Source organism: Cricetulus griseus, chromosome 4 (genome assembly GCF_003668045.3).
Source record: "Cricetulus griseus strain 17A/GY chromosome 4, alternate assembly CriGri-PICRH-1.0, whole genome shotgun sequence".
In the NCBI taxonomy this organism is placed as follows: Eukaryota; Metazoa; Chordata; class Mammalia; order Rodentia; family Cricetidae; genus Cricetulus; species Cricetulus griseus.
This window is the reverse complement of record NC_048597.1, coordinates 171417408-171434648: the sequence shown is the minus strand read 5'-3', so window position 1 is coordinate 171434648 and position 17241 is coordinate 171417408. Positions and strand designations below refer to the sequence as shown.

Below are 17241 nucleotides of genomic sequence, written 5' to 3'. Positions count from 1 at the left end.
ACAAAACACACAAGACAAAAACAACAACAACAACAACAAAAAAAAAAAAACAAAACAACAGCAGCAACAACAACAAAACAATGTCAATTCTGGAATTGGAATGCCTAGACTCAAATCCAAATCTTAGGTCTTTCATTTCAATATGTGTAAATAGATAAATTCTCGTACTTTGGTGGTCTCACCTATAAACCATGAATAATAATAATATCAAAACAAGAAAAATTCTTCTGAGAATCAATAGATTTAATATATATAACATGTCTATTGTGGTTTTACATAGCACTCAATAATGAGCTAATATTATGAATTACTATGAGTATTATGTATTTATTAAATAAGTGAATCAAGGTTAAACCTTTACAATTTAGAAAACAAGGATTAGGGCTGGGGATTCAGCTCAGTGGTAGAATACTTGTTGGCATATACAAGGCTGTGGGTTCAAACCCAAGCATTACCAAAAAAGAAAACAAAGGCTAGTCCAATATTCATGATCACTGAAGTGGCTGTGCATCGCTGTTCTATGCCACGTATTCTCAGAGCTTCTCATACAAGTTAAATATGCCTTGCTTTATTAAGTAAGGAAGCATTTACCAACACTAGTCCTATCTCATTAAAATATCAATCCAAAAGGACTGTCAATATGAAGAGGAAAGGCACAGTACACTTTCAAAATTAATAACAGAAATTATGAAGCTCCATCCTTTCTCTATTTTTACCATCTGAAAATGGATTAGCAGATATCACATCTGAGCCAGCAAAGAGTGATGAGACCTCCGACTGGGGAGTAGGTTTTACTCTAGTAGTCTTCTTCTCTCCTTGTTTCCCTTTGGCCCAGAATCTCATCTTCGCTCTCTGGGGTCTGTTTTTAAAACAAAATAAAGGTAAGATGGAAAGCAAATATTCCAGTTATACTTGTGTATCCTCTTAAGCTTTATATACTTTTCACATGGAGTAATCTATTTTAACTTTGGTGTGTATTTGTGGAGTACAAGGTATCAAACTCTTGGTTGCCAACACACTACAACTGAGCCACACTCCTAACATAGAAAACCATGACAATTTAAATCATTTCACAAAATAAAACAAATCTCAAAGCAGTGAAACTAGGATTTCAGTTTAAGCTTCTTGATGTCAACCTGCCATCTTTTCATTATTATATTTCATATGTAGCTTACAACAAAGAAAACACATTCAAAGAAATAACCATTAGCCACTCTAAAACGGTTCCTTTATCAATTTCTTTCTAATCTTTGTTTATAAACATCTTATTGCTAAGGGCATAGTGTTGAGTACTTACATAGTTTAATTACACTTTATATTTCAGGTTGAACATCAATAACTTAAAAGATCTAAATCCTAACTGCTCTAAAATATAAAGTTATCCTGTTTGTTTGTTATTTCTGGGATTTGAACTTAAGGCATCCTCCATGTTAGGTAAGCATTCTACCACTGTATTGGTCTGAATGAGAAATGTCCCCGATAGGTTCAGATACTGAATACTTGGTCCCCAGTTGCTGACACTATTTGGAGAGGTTGTGGAATTCTGAAGTTACTTACTGGAAGAAGTCACTATAGGCAGGCTTTTAAATGTTTATAGTCTTACCCCACTTCCTGTGCATTCTCTGTTCCTGCTTACTGTTAAAGTTGTGAGTGCTCACTTTCCTTATCAAGCTGCCATGCCCTGAGACAGACTCTCATCCCTTTGGAACTGTAAGTCAATATAAACTTTTCCTTCCATAAATTGCCTCAGTCATAATGTTTTATCACAGCAACGGGAAAGTAGCTAATGCAACACTAAGGTCCATCTCTATCCTTCTTCTGTTCTTTTTTATTTTGAGACAGCATCTCACAAGTTGCCCTGGCTGACCTTAAACTTGAACTTGTGTTCATTCTGCTTCACCCTCATTAAAGGTCTGTGCCACTAAGCTGGGCAGTTTTCTACACTATAATGCCTCTTTTTAGTGACACATTCTCTCTCTCCCCCTCTTCCATCCCCTCCTCTGGTTTTTTGAGAAAGGGTTTCTCTGTGTAGCTCTGTAGAGCAGGTTTCACCTCCAACTCAGAGATCTGCCTGCCTCTGCCTCCCAAGTGCTGGGATTAAAGACGTGCACCACCACCACCCAATGACTCTCTTTTTTTTGTGTGTAAATTCAATGAAGTACATTGAAATAATAGCAGTTCATGTATACTGACGTAACATGTATTCTAACTTTGTACTGGAGAGGAGGTCTAATTTGTGTTACTACTTTGTGAATGAACATACAGACTGAATTTGAAAACTTTCAGCACCTGCTAGGTAACAAGCCTGTATCTAATTTTCACAATTAAAAAGATAAAGAAGCACTATTATTTGTACTTTACACTTGAGCAAATTTGAGCTCAGAAAGCTGATTGAGAAAGAAATTAAAATCAGATCTGTGCCCTCACCCCCCAAAGGGTTTCTTTGTGTTCTGGCTGTTCTGGAACCCCTTCCGTAGACCAAGCTGGCCTTAAATTCAAGAGATTCACCTGTCTCTGTCTTTGGAGTACTAGGATTAACACCATGCCAGCTGTATCTGGTTTTGTGCCACGTGATCTCTTTTAAATTTTTATAGAGTTATTACTAGAGTTATATGTTTATATTTTAGATCCTCTGTAAGACTTACTACAACCAATGCTAGCCATCTACTTTCCCTATTGTCTCTTACTTCAAAGCACTGTTTTGAACAACTGTTTCTTATGATATTTAACATAGTTACATCATTATCACACCATGACTGAAGTTCATGTTCTACCAGTTTCCTATTCTGTAATACTGTAATTTTACTCAGCATTTAAATTATGTTATATTCAGTATTCATTTTTATTATGCAAGTAACATTTATAGTTGAGGTCTGCTGTTCCCTATAAGTCTCTATTTTTGAGTTCTTTTTGCTTTATTTTTGGTCTGTTCTTTAAAAAATTGCTTGCTTTATATTGTTTTCTTTTCTACCTACAACTCCCCTCCAAAGTGTTGCCCCATTTATGTATATCTTTTAAGATGTCACTGCTTACTGGATAGACTTGGGGGTGGGGGTGCACAAGTTCTTGTGGCTTTTTAAGACTGGGTTTCTCTGTGTAGCTCTGGCTGTCCTGGAACTCTCTCTTAGACTAGGTATGCACCACCATACCTGGCTGGACAGATACCATTTAAAAACCTACTTTCACGTTACAGTAGAAAAACCTTAAAGTTTTTAAAGATAGTTCTATTTTTATCCATTATGTTGTTTGGTCCTTGATGGAGCTTAAGTTCTAGGAAATTTGATTGATTGTGTAGACCTCCAATTTTAAAATCTCTTCCTTCTACCTCCTGAGTGTTGGGATCACAAGTATTCATCACCATACCCAGCCTGAATTAATTTAGTAATATTTGCTCCTCTACATTTTTTCTTTCTATTGGGTAACTGATCTTTTAAATAGGTTCTAGAATTTCCCTATCTCATCCAGTTATTTTTCTTTTTGTGCAGCTGTCTGAGATATATTCTTCACCTGTCTTCCTTCTTGTTACTCACTTATATTGGCGTGTATGTGTGTGTTGCCAAGTGTTCTCAGTCACCCTCCATCTTCCTGAAACGAAGTTTTTCACTTGGAGTTTACTAATCTGGCTAGGCAATAAACTCAAGGCATCTATCTACCTGTCTCTTCCACTACCACTGGAGTTATAGGCATAGCTTCATACCTGAATTTTTATGTGGGTGCCAGGTTCTGAACTCAGGTCCTCAAGCTTGCTCGGCAAGCACTTTACCCAATGAGCTGTTACCCTTAGCACCATTATAATCATTTTTAATTTTCCAAAATTATTTTTGCTGTGACTGTTTCTCTTTCACATATTTTGTTTGGTTTCAGTTATATTTATTATATAAAGGTTTCACTGTTAATTGTATTTATTGGTTTTGGAGTTTTCTATCTTCCTTCTTAACAATAACATAACAATATTTTTGTTAGTTTTGGCTCTTTCAATATAGTGTTCCTTCAAATGTATGGTGATCAACTGATACCTAATTATGATTAAATGTTAAAGTGTTGCTTGGAAGCTCTAGTGTGTACTAGCAGAATTCCTAAACTACTGTCTTCCTTATATGATTGTCTGGTCAATTTTGCAAGGGGATCTTCAGATCTTTCCTCAACAGATAAACAAAGTCCCAAAGATTCTTTGAACCATTTCCTCAAAGGATATAAAAAATGTAGCATCTGGCAAGGAAAAAAGCTGCAGGATTTAAGCATTTAATGTAAATTTAATGTAAAATTCATTAAAAAGTAAATATAGGGGCTAAGTTAATAAATAACTGGTTGCACAAGCATGAGAACCTGGTTGAATCCCCAGAATCCATGGGTATGATAGGGCAGGCTTATAACTCCAGTAACTAAGGAGGTGGAGATAGGTAGATTCCTGGAGCTAGCCGCTGCCAAACCAACAAGCCCAAGATCTCAGTAAGAGACCTATCACAAAAACACAGTGGCTGGCATCTGAATGAGGTTGACCTCTGGCCTCCACATACATGCACCTGCACTAAAGCACACATATACCTGTACATTCATGCATTCACATCTACACACACACACATTGAAAACAAGAATAAACCCCAATAAAATGGCCCACACCTTAAAAATATTGGGCAAACTTGCTGGGTGGTGGCGGCACACACCATTAATCCCAGTACTCAGGAGGCAGAGACAGGCAGATCTCTGTGAGTTAGAGTTCAGTCTGGTCTACAAAGTGAATTCCAGGACAGCCAGGGCCACACAAGAGAAACCCTGTCTTGAAAAATTTATCTTTTCCAGAAAATAAATTTATTATTTTCAGCTAAGAATAGAGAGAGGGTCAGTTGGCCTACATCTGTCTTTCTCAGGTTTACCTACTTGGTTAGTATTCAGTTTTTTCTCAACTGTTAAGACATTTACATGTTTGATTTTGTCTGTTTTGTTTCATCTTTTGTGGGTTTGGCTATTTGAGCAAATGAAATCTTCCAGTAACTTGACAAAATGACCAACACAGAGGTAAAGAGAAGCAGCACCTGCTATGTGTTCTCTAGGCCTGTAAGGAAACATGGAGGTATTCTTTTGACCACACACATGCAAATCTCTAAAGGATGATAATGGAGACATCAAGGGAATGAGCACTGTTCAAAAAAGAATGCCTCAAAAAGGTTGCCATGGTAAAACAGGAAGAGTATACTTTACCCAGCATGCCACTGTAAACAAGGGCCAGAATCTCGCAAAGAGAGCTGATATGAGAATTGGACCTATTAAACACTCTAGGAGAAAGCTTCCTAAAATAGGTGAGGGGAAATTGATCAGGACAAAAAAAAAAAAAAGCCAACTGAAGAGCCAGCCTGCTCTACCAAGAGAAGCACACTATATGAGAACTAACGGGTTAGTTGCTGGAGCCCATGTCCTATATACATAGCTTAGTGTACAAAGAAAAATAAAGGACCTAGATTTTTCTTAAAAAAGCAAATTATTTTAATATAAAAACTCAGTATTAACTTATTAAACAAAATCAATGAAGGTAATTACTCCTATTATGTCTTTTTTTTTGTTTAATTTTTTGAAACAGGGTTTCTCTGTGTAACTTTGTAGACCAAGCTGGCCTCAAACTCACAGAGAAACGCCTGCCTCTGCCTCCTGAGTGCTGGGATTAAAAGTGTGCTCCACCACCCAGCTCTATTATTTTTTTATATACTTCATACCTTATGTCCAAATCTGAAGACTTTTGTCTTACTGTCAATTTTGTAATCTCTTCTTGAGACATAGCCTTATGGAGCTTTGCTTGCTCATCAACTGAAGAGAATCGTTGTGATGTCTGTAGGAATTACACATGGAAAAGACTTAAAATCAAGTAAATATATGACACTATGACTGAATTACAACTCAGTAACCACCAGTTTACATTTCCTGGCAATTTAGCAAGAATTTCATCTGGTAAATTAGGAAAATGGTCAAGACCATTCAAAAACAAACTCAAGAGAATATAAATCTGAGAAACAACACAACACTAAATATTATTTTCTACACCTCTTTTTATTTGTACCTTAAGGTGAGGAACTTTACAGGTTATAGATTATTGTTATATCCATTCAAAGTTTAAAAAGCAAGGCCACACAGAAGAAAAACCAAAGGATCACCTATATTCCAAATTATAAACAATTATGGTTATCAAACAAGAATTTAATTTCATTTGGCAATTAATGTACCCCTCTAAGGACAATTCAGTTCTGAGATTTCTTGTTACTTATTCAAGTAATTTTCTTGTATTTCATCTGTTAAAATACCCTTTAGCCTTTTGATACGCTTGACTGTGGCACACAGAAATAGAAAATAACCAGAGTTGTTAAAGACAGATGTCTGTGACGAATATAGAGTGCAGGAAATATGCATCTAAAGCATAAAAACAGACAAACAACCGTTTTTAAGACAACTGGTAAGAAACAAAGGAAGTAGGTAACGTATACCTGCCTCAGCTTACTACCTCTAGGTATTACTAGTTTCTGTGCCGTAACACAGAGAGGTGGAACCCAGGTGAAACTTGCTATACTACTTTAGCTGAACATATGAGGATTTAAAAAGTTCATGGCAACCAAAGTAAGTAGTGACCAAATAACAGAGATGCATAATAGAAGAAAATCTGGAGATCTAGAAAAGGTTCCCTTTGCCTATTTGAATTAGTACTAATCAATACTTTTATATGTGACAACAACCCAAGACAAGGATAGAACCATCTGAAATGATTACAGGTAAGGTTAGTAATGATGCTGGTGCCCAAGAGCCAGGAACTGAAATCTATGCTGCACAGGCCACTATAAACTTGCCTCAGTAGTTGCGAATAATCACCCTCCAACTGAGTATTATCAGGGTCTACTGGTTTTGAAAGGCCCAAAAGAATCAAACTCTGGACAAACTCAGAACAAGCTCTGGAATATTACCAGAAAACCATAGTATACAGAATACTAATTGGGAGGGAAAAAAGGACAATTCAACTAACCAGAAAAAAGTCACAATTTAAAAAAGAGTGCTATAAAGAACCAGAAACATAATCCTTAACAAGAAGAAAAATCAAGTTATTTACATTGACTGAAATGTTATTCAATTAGAAGGATATTAAACTAATAATTATAATTGTACTCTATATGATGAAAAGGGGAAATGAAAAGCAAAACTTTATGTAAAGATTCAAAATTCCAGGTCCCCAGGTTGATGGCTGGGATACCAGCATGGGACTGATCCAGACCCCAGGAACATGGGTTTCAGTGAGGAAACCTCGGAAATCCACAGGACCTCCTGTAGTAGTTCAGTACTTTTCCCTACCATAGTTGTAGACTTTGGGAGCCCATTCCACATAGAGGGATACTCCCTGAGCCAAGACACATGGGAGTGGGCCTAGGCCCTATCCCAAAGGACACGATAGACTCTGATGACACCCTATGGAAGGCCTCACCCTCCAGGGGGAGCAGAAAGGCTATATGATAGATAGGGTTTTAGTTGCGAGGGGGTGGGTTGTAAGGAAGGAGGGAAGGGAAAGGGAACTGGGACTGACATGTAAAATAATCTTGTTTCTAATTCAAATTAAAAAAAGAAAAACAAACAAAAATATTCAAAATTCCAGAGATGAAACCTCAATATCAGTGTTAAAAAAGAATTCTTACTGCCACATACTATCTAATTACATTTCTGTGAAGATCTAGAATAGTGAGTGGTTGTTTCTGAGAGTAGTCTGAAGGAGATTCAGTAGAAACATAAGAAAATTATTAATATTACAGGAATCTTGATACTTGAAGCATAAGTTTCATACATATCACTCAAAAAAGCAAACTGTCCAATGAAGATCTATGTCACTGGATGTACTAGACCTCATTTATAAATAATGATAATAAAAATATAAATCAATCAAGTCAATAGTATGCAATCATACAATTTTACAAGGATAAAAGATGTTAACACTTAATATGTAATTTAAAAGAATATACTCACTACCTATAACTAAGTTCCTCAAAAAACATTAAACTCAAATGTCAGTCTTACATGGGCATTTATCGTGTGTGTGCGTGTGTGTGTGTGTGTGTGTGTGTGTGTGTGTGTGTGTGTGTGTGTGTGTGTGTGTATGTATACATAGTTTTTTTTTTTTCCTCAGAAAAAAATTGTGGAGGCTTTATTTTTGGTTCAAATTCATAGAGACTGCCAATCAGCAGGTTTACTGTTTAGCCTTGTTTGGCACAAGCTATAGAATGGAACTGAAGATGACTGGTTATGGGAAACAGATATTGAAAGTATATCAAAATTTCAGCAAAAAACAAACAAACAAACAAAAAACGTGTAGGCTTGAGAGATCCTCAGTCCATGAAGTGCTTTCCAGGCAAGCACTAGTTCTGAGCTCTAGTCCCAGAAACCAAATATTTGATGATGATAACAAACCAGACATGGTGGTGTACATTTGTAATCCCAGCACTGGGAAGGTATAGACAGGCTGATCCCTGGTGCTTGCTAACCACCAAGCCCCAACAAATTGGTGAATTTCCACCACAATAAAAGACTCTTTCCCACAAAAACTAATGAGAACCACAACTAAAGATCAACACCTAGAGTTAAGGGCTAAGCTCCACTCAAGCACAGACAGGCACCCATATGTATGATACACATAAACACAAAAATACAGAGGGATACTTGGAAGACTGAGAGTTTGCTGTTCCTAAAGATAGACAGCTATATGGCAATTCAGTAAGGGTATGGTAGCTGTGTTCCATGGCTATAGGAGGACCCAGAGAAGCATGAATTCTTTTTTTTTTAAAGATTTTATTTATTTATTATGTATACAACATTCTGCTTCCATGTATGTCTACACACCAGAAGAGGGCACCAGATCTCATCACGGATGGTTGTGAGCCATCATGTGGTTGCTGAGAATTGAACTCAGGACCTCTGGAAGAGCAGTCAGTGCTTTGAACCTCTGAGCCATCTCTCCAGCCCCGAGAAACATGAATTCTGTGCTAGGAAATCAGACCAGAGCAGAACTACACTTTGGACTAAGAAGGCCTTTTTAATCTGATATATGTATGAGCTATAAGCCTAAATATTTTTCCTTCTCTGTAGAAAAAGAAGAGGATGTGAGCTAGAATGATGTCATGAATTGAAAAAATTTAAACAACTGCCTAGAGATTTTCATCAAGGTGGACTCTGATTCAATTGGACCAGTGGCTGCTGATGCAGAAAATCCTTTTGAGGAGGTAGGCTCTACCACATTGGAGTCATCCACTAAAGCCTCTTGTACTGAAACCACACCAACAAGCCACGGTTGGTGCTAGCCAATTATTTTCTTGTGTGTGACTGTGGGTTTGTGCAGTGAGTGCTGTGGTAGAATATTATTTTAAGGTGTATGACTTTTGTTTATGCTGAATTTGTTTAACTCTGTGAAGCTGTGATTCTTTGCCTGTCTAAAACACCTGATGGTCTAATAAAAGAGCTGAATGGCCAATAATGAGACAGGAGCAAGGATAGGTGGGGCTGGCAGGCAGGGAGTATAAATACAAGGAGAAACAGGGGAGAGAGGAGAGGAGGACATCAGGGGCAAGCTACCCAGCCATCCATCCAGTCACGGAGTAAGGAGGAAAGTAAGATATGCAGAAGTAAGAAAGATAAAAGCATAGAGGGAAAAGGTAAATGGGTTAATTTAAGATAAGAAATGCTGGCTAGGAACAAGTCAAGCTAAGGCTGGGCATTCATAACTAAGAATAAGTCTCTGTGTGTGATTTATTTGGGAGCTGGGTGGTGGGCACCCTAAAAAGCCAAAAGAGTAAAAAACATTTCACACAACAGAGTGCAGTTCCTGGGGATGTGTCAGATGTTCCTGGAGATGGAGTTAGAATCAGTGGTGAGTGACCTGACATGGGTGTTGGGAACTGAACATGGGTTTTCTGCAAAAGCAGTACAAGAACTACTAAGCCATCTTTCCAGCCATATTATTTTGTTTTGTTTTCAAAACAGGGTTTCTCTGTGTAATGGCTCTGGCTGTCCTAGAACCAGCCCCATTATTTTAAGTCAGGGTCTCACTATGTAGCCCTTGCTAGCATGGAATTAACTACGTAAGCCAGGCTGGCCTAGAACTCACAGAGATCTACCTGCCTCTGCTTCCTAAGTGCTGGAAGTAGAGTGTGTACCACTCCTGGTCCCCTCTTGTATTTCTGATGTCTGGTAAATGCTATTTTAAATGATGGCACAAGTTTACAATTAGTAAATTGTAGAAATGCAGAGGAAACTCAAGACAAAATGGCCCTATATTTCCAAACAAATATATTGCTAAAGGGGCAAAAAGGTAATATTTAAGATAGTCAACCTATAAACTCTTCAAGTTGCTTAAATATATAGTGACATTCTCAAAAAACTAGTGAAAAAAAATTGCAAGTAAGAATGCATGCAAATTTCAAATTATCCAGACAGAAAAGTTGACACACAGTGACACATAATCCCAGAAATTCTTATAGCGTCACCACAAACATTGGCCTAGAATAAAGTCAAAAAAAAAAAAAAAAAAAAAAAACCACTGTGTAGAAGAACAAAGGATAAAATTGACAGTAACTAGCAGAAAGAAAAGGTCTACCTGAAGCATGAAAACATAAAAGAGAAGCTGAGCATAGTATCTCATACCTAGAATCCCAGTTTTTGGGACATTGAGACTGGAGAATTGCTGTGAATTTGACCAGCCTTAGCTACAGAATGAGACTTCTGCCTCAGAAAATAAAGAAAAGGACCTAATTTTTAAAGCTATTGCTTCCAGAGGAAAGTAACTTTACAAAAGGATGAGAAGTTCCCTTTGGGGAATGTATTATAAAGAAAAAGAGCTCAAAAATCCAGAGTCTAGGGCTGGAGAGATGGCTCAGACGTTAAGAGCACTGGCTGCTCTTCCAGAAGTCCTGAGTTCAATTCCCAGCAACCACATGGTGGCTCACAACCACCTTGAATGAGATCTTGTGCCCTCTTCTGGTGTGCAGATATACATGGAAGCAGAATGTTGTATACATAATAAATAATTAAAATCTTAAAAAAAAAAATCCAGAGTCTAAAACATCAAAAGAAAAGGGGAATAAAACATTGCTTTGGTCACCAAACAAGAACAGGCTTTCCATAAGAAAAATATTTTGTTACACTGAGAGGAGGTTCAACAAGTTTTTATCATATAAACCAACCTAAATACACAAAATGAATAAATTAAAACATACAACACCTATACAAAGATATAATGATAAAGCAAACAAATGTCAAGCAGAACCAAAATAAGACTCAAAACAACTCAGTCCCTACATCATGGATTTAATATGTAGTCAAGATGGTTCCTTAAATATCAAGGCTACAGAAAAAAGTCACATAACTGAGTATCATTAAGCCCTTTCTGAATAACTACTAGATGTGAGAAAAGTTTCATCTAAGCAAAGAAATTTAGTATATCAAAGGTGAACACAACAAAGTTGGGATTTAGAGCAAAAAAAAACCTAAATTACATATTCTGACAAAGAAACAAAAAAGCTCCCAAGCAAATATAAGATGAGGAGAGCAAAATGACTGATTATCTGTGTCACGGGTGTGAATTAATTATCAAAAACTGAATAAAATTGGGTAAGGTGGTATAGTCCTGTAAAAAATAAAAACAGCTATAACTGACCTATTAAATCAATAAAGAATTTGACTCATCCATAAAAGAAAAATACTCCCAAATTTATTCAAAGTAAGAATCAACTATATAGAAAATATCTAAGTGAGGATAAAATAAAGGACTAAGCAAAGGTATACCAAGTAAATGTAAGTGATAAGGAAAAAGAAACAGACATTATTTAAAAAGATTAAAAATAAAAAGCATTAAATTTGACAGAGTGCTTCTTTAAATACTAAAAGCCACAATTAAGAAGGAATAGAAGATTTGTCCTACCATTCTCAGCCTGAGATAGATCAGTATATAAAATATAATCAAAATATTGAAGACAATGTAACAAAGAGGGTAGACATTGTAGGCATATGTTGAAACTATACATTCTGAACAGAGTACTTTTTATCAAATACTTGTATGGCATATTCACAAAAACTGATCATATTTAGATAACAAAGAAAACAATAAATTCTGCCAATTATAAGTATTACAGATATAAACATAAAAGCAGAGAACAATGAAGCAGAAAATAAAAAACAGGTATAATAAATAAGACTTCTTTGGAAAAGATGAGATAGACAAGGACTAGTACTATAATTTGGAACTGGCATGACTCTCATAGGTTTTGGCTTAGGATCTCAAAGCAGCAGTGTTTAGACATAGGGCTTGTGGAAGGCAGAAGGTGGCTATAACATTAGGGTTCTGGCCTCATCAATGGATCATTCCATTAATAAGTTCATAATGTGATGGCAGACCTAGTGGGAAGAACTAGGTTAGTGGGCCATGCCTTGAAAAAGTACACCCCTTTCCCCTTTTAGCCACTACAAAGGATATACTGCCTCCTCACAGAACCAAAAGACAAAACAAACAGAAAAACAAACAAAAAAACCAGAGCCAATTATCTATGTTGTTACATCAGAAATCTAGAACACAGCTAATTTAAAAATAAACACAAATCTATAAAATATGAAATAGTCAAGTGGGTGTATTATTTAATACCAGTGGTGCAGGCCTTTAACACCAGTACTTAGGAAGCAGAGTTATTTTTTTCTTTATCAGAACATGTAATTTAATATAGGGATTTCTAGGCTTTCCAGGCCAGCATAGTCTACTGCAGCAACTTTCAGCCCAGCAAGGCAATAGTGAGACACTGTCTTAAAAGCAAGGGGAAGAGGTAATCACTCAAAACACAATGCTTTAAAAAAACAAACAAACAAAAAAAAAACAAAAACATAAGAAACCATGTTTCAGATTACTATGTAAATATATAAAGTTAGATGAAATGAATAACTTTATAAAAAAACAAAAAACCAAGTTTACCAAAAAGTATTGCATTAGGGAATATGCTTTGAAAGAACAACTTTCACTAAAGAAAGAAAGAAAACAGAAAAAGAAACTTAGCAAGAAACTATGCCACAATAGCACTATTTTTAGGTGGTTTAAATCTGGGTAATGGCAGAGAAAAAAAAAAACTACATAGAAATGTAGGTTTCCTATACTAATCTCATAGAGAAGAAATATAAACAAGTTTACTAATTCATCATCTAGAAGACACACTGAAAAACTAAACATGGAAACAGAAAGTCATCTTTAAAATGTGGCTCAGCAGAGTATGTTCTTTTTTTCATCTTGGATAAATACCAATTTGATAGACAGACAAACAAAGGGAGAATAGTGCACAGGGAATTTAAATTGCAATTTGAAATAAAGTTTTACAAAACAAGCATGAATTTCAGAGGCAGGAAACTATAATTCCTGCCTACCCTCCCCTACAGCATCAACAATTATTAATCAGTCATCTTGAGATGTAATGTTTCTCTCAAATTCCCTTTAAATGGTTAATTTGTAATTGTTTTTAATCCTAGAAGACCAGTAACTTTACAACTAAAAAGAGCACATGGCCATTTCTGCTAAGAATTAATGCCATGCTCCTTGGCTAGCAAATATTGGTGATAAAACCTTTTTGTCCAGGGGAGGAAAAAATCCAGTTTTTAGAAATTCATGTGCCCAATAAACTCAAATCTACCTTTTAAAAAAATGTGTATTTTGAGAATACAATAATTTCCCCTTATAAACAGTAAGTCACCATCACAGTTTCAGAAAATGTTAGAATGTGACACATTTTCAGGATCAACATATACATTTTAAAACCACTCAACCCCTCCCCTCCCCACTCCCATTCCAGTAAGTATCTACTAGCTTATTCTACAAAGCAAAGCTGCTTCATGCAAGCATCCACTAGGAACCAGCACCACCACCTGTTCCTAAAACAGGGTCCACAGGAGAGAAAGAAAGCTAGAGGTGACTAACACACTGTACAGGAGGGTGCTCTACAACTACGGGCATGCAGTGATTGTCAAGCAGGTGAACAGAGGCTACAACACCAAAAGGAGCCAAAAGCTCCAAGCAGAAAGCCTAACTTCTTGGTTCATCTCAGCAAGAGTTCCCAGTGTGAACAGTATTCTATCACCAAAAGAACTAAGGATTGTTACAAAAGAAACTCTCAGGAACAAAGTAGCAATTATAAAGTGTTAAGTTCTTCTATAAACAATAAATTGCTACTAGAAAAAGTTGTATTTTTCAGTAAAATTTGTTTGTTCCATTATAAAATTTTAAGTTTAACTAATATATACACATATATATATATATACATATATATGTGCATTCATGTGTGTATTTCATTCTATATATAACTCAAATACAGGGCACCTTTATAATAGTTACTTAATCCTACAGTCAAGAGATCTGAACTCTACTTATACACATTAATAGACAAGTATAGATCATTTCCAACTTTTAAACTCCTTCATGTTATAACTCATTTTGTTTTATCAAGGAGCAATCCATGCATTTCTTTTTGTCTTTGTTTTCTTCTCCACAGAATAACAAATTACTACTTAAAACTGAGTCTAGTCTTCCATGAAAGATAAATACAATCAGAATATTTTATAAACTTGGAGAAATTCTGAGTCCAAACATGATTCAAACATACAGTGCAAACCTCAAATATGTAATGACTCAAAGATCATCATAAAAATCTTCCAAAGTGAACAGACACAAAAGACTGGAGAGCCAATTTATATATGGAAATAAAAAACTATTTCATCAGTCAAAATGTTTTAGCTCCTATTAGATTTATTAGGGCCTCTACACTATTCATTTCCTAGAACAATCACAGAATAAAATGGGGGGGGGGGGAGACACGCATACTTTTCTCTATCACTCTACATTTTCTAGACAGGGTCTCACTGTGTAACCCTGGATGGCCTGACCTGACATTTGGTATATAGACCAAGGTGGCCTCTGCCACCCAAGGGCTAGGATTAAAGGCATAAGTAACCATGTCTGGCTGTATGCTTGGTTTTTGTTTTGAGACAGAGTTTCTTGCTGAATCTGGAGCTTAGCCATTTGGTAAAGCTGACAAGCCACAGAGACCCTAGGATCTTCCTAGGTCTAAGATTAAGGGCTCATACCAGCATGCCTGGCTTTTTACATGGATGCTAGGAGTCTAAATTCAGGAACTTGAGCAACAAGCACTTTACGTACTAAGCCATTATCCCAGCCCCAAGAATGAAACTTTCTACCCTAAGATATCTATAAATACAATTATACATGAAACATGTTTAACCTAAAGTTATCTTCTGAACCAAAATGAGTAGTTTTATTCAAACTTAACTCCAATGTTGTAATTTCTGATTGATACAAATTATTATTTGGTTGGGATGGTCAAGGATGACACATTTTGCTCATTAAATTATAGATGCTGTGCTATGCTGGAGATCAGGCCAGAGCCTTGCATGCACATGCAGGTTTCCTTTAGTGTTTTTGCAACAGGGTTTTGCTTTCAAGTCTAGCCTAGCCTTCAAATATACAAACTCATGCTGGTATCAAACTATGGCAATTCTCGTGCCTTGGCCTTCTAAATGCACAACCACATCCATCTTAGTCTTTGGTTTTAGAGACACGGTCTCACTGTAAATAGTTCAAGCTGGCCTTGAACTTGAGATGATTATGTTCCCCCATGCCCAGTTAAATTGTATAAAATAAATGCATGTTTCTTTTCTATTACTGAACATAAAGGAGAGGGTAGCAACTTTAAAGCTTTCCCGATCCCTAATTTTTAAGTGAATAATCTTTTAATAAAAGTCTGAATTTATTTAAAAGGTATCTTACACTATATACCAGGTCAATAAACTCTGACCAGTAAGTCAAATGTAGTTCATTGCCCAACTCTGTATATTTATTAGAAATGCTTTGCCCATTTATCTTGTTGTGTGTGATGGCTTTCATATGGTGGTAATGAAGTTAAGTAGCTTCAAGCAACAGAGACTATGATATACAAAGTCTTAAAATATTTATTATCTGACCCTTTACAAAAACAAAAATAAAAATAAAAAAATTAAGGATTCATACTCTAGACCTTTTAAGGTATAATAGTCAACATTTCTACATCAGTGTTAATTTAAACCCTCTAATTTTGCCTAATTTATCATTTGACATATACAGCTAAAGTGCCCCTTATTTGAGTACTATTAAATTAGATTTAGCTTTTGTTGCTGTGTTCACTGAGGCTTCTCATGTACAAGCCATTACATGGGAAAAAAGCTGTGAAGGTTAGCTTTAGATTAGCAAAGACTACTCCAAGATCTGCTTGCTGTTTTATTTTTCTTATTGCTATAAAAATTACCATTTCGGAGTCACTGTGAGAGGCCTGACCCAGGCTGGATACAGGCCCTAGCTCAGAGTGAGAAGCTTGGTCAAGGGAGAGAAGGGGCTCAATAATGTCATCGTAATCATCTTCCTCTGTATCCCCCTCCCCATCGGCAAAAGTACCTCTAGTCAAGAAATCGGAGCGCGTCCGCGCCATTCGAGCTTTCTTTTTATGGGCCGGTCTGGCAACCTGCTTGACCAAATGATAAAACAAATAACACAACAATGTTTTGTTTTTGTAATTTGGGAGAAGATGCCAATGAAAGAGGGCTCATGAATGTATGGAAACTTCCCTCCGCCCCACCATGCCCTGTCTATTAGCAGAAGTAACAGGGATGACCAAAGAGAATCCATATACATTACTGTGAACAACGATAGGAGCTAAGTCTACACTGTTCTTCTCCATAGTGAACTAAGTCACCCTTCACTGCCACAGGTCACCTGAACAAACTGTCCTTTTTTGCCTTGGTGAGTTCTTTCTTTTATATAACTTTTATTTTTAGGCACCATTCCTTGACTAATACACACATTCCTAATTATAAAAGGCTTAATCTATAGCTTCTTTCTCTAAAATCACCTGGGAATAAATGGATATATCCAATACTTACCTCTCGTTGGCCCGGCCCTGCTAACTTAGATTTCCAAGCTGGTTCATCTTGTTTGTGGACTTGAGGATTTCCACTGTGTACACTTTAGACAAAATAAACAGGATTACTTTTCAATTTCTAGCAGAGATTCCAGTGAAGTAATACTAAAGTATAGTAAGAATTATAATTTTGGTTTTTGGTTTGTTTTTGTTTTTGTTTTGAGACAGGGTTTCTCTGTGGCTTTGGAGGCTGTCCTGGAACTAGCTCTTGTAGTACAGGCTGGTCTCGAACTCACAG

At 36.4% G+C, this 17241-nt stretch overlaps 1 protein-coding gene across 6 annotated transcripts in view; it reads right to left on the bottom strand.

Moving 5' to 3' along the window:
- The window catches only part of Myo9a (myosin IXA), a 178756-nt gene that overhangs the window by 41660 nt on the left and 119855 nt on the right, over positions 1-17241 (bottom strand). For 4 of the 6 annotated variants that reach the window (XM_027414855.2, XM_027414859.2, XM_027414858.2 and 1 more), the window contains 4 exons: positions 16966-17047; positions 16335-16550; positions 5709-5821; positions 717-859 (listed from right to left, as the gene is read on the bottom strand). In XM_027414855.2, coding sequence (XP_027270656.1) covers positions 717-859; positions 5709-5821; positions 16335-16550; positions 16966-17047 — 554 coding nt within the window. The remainder of the gene's footprint in view (positions 1-716; positions 860-5708; positions 5822-16334; positions 16551-16965; positions 17048-17241) is intronic. The other 2 variants (XM_027414857.2, XM_027414860.2) reach the window with 2 other exon arrangements.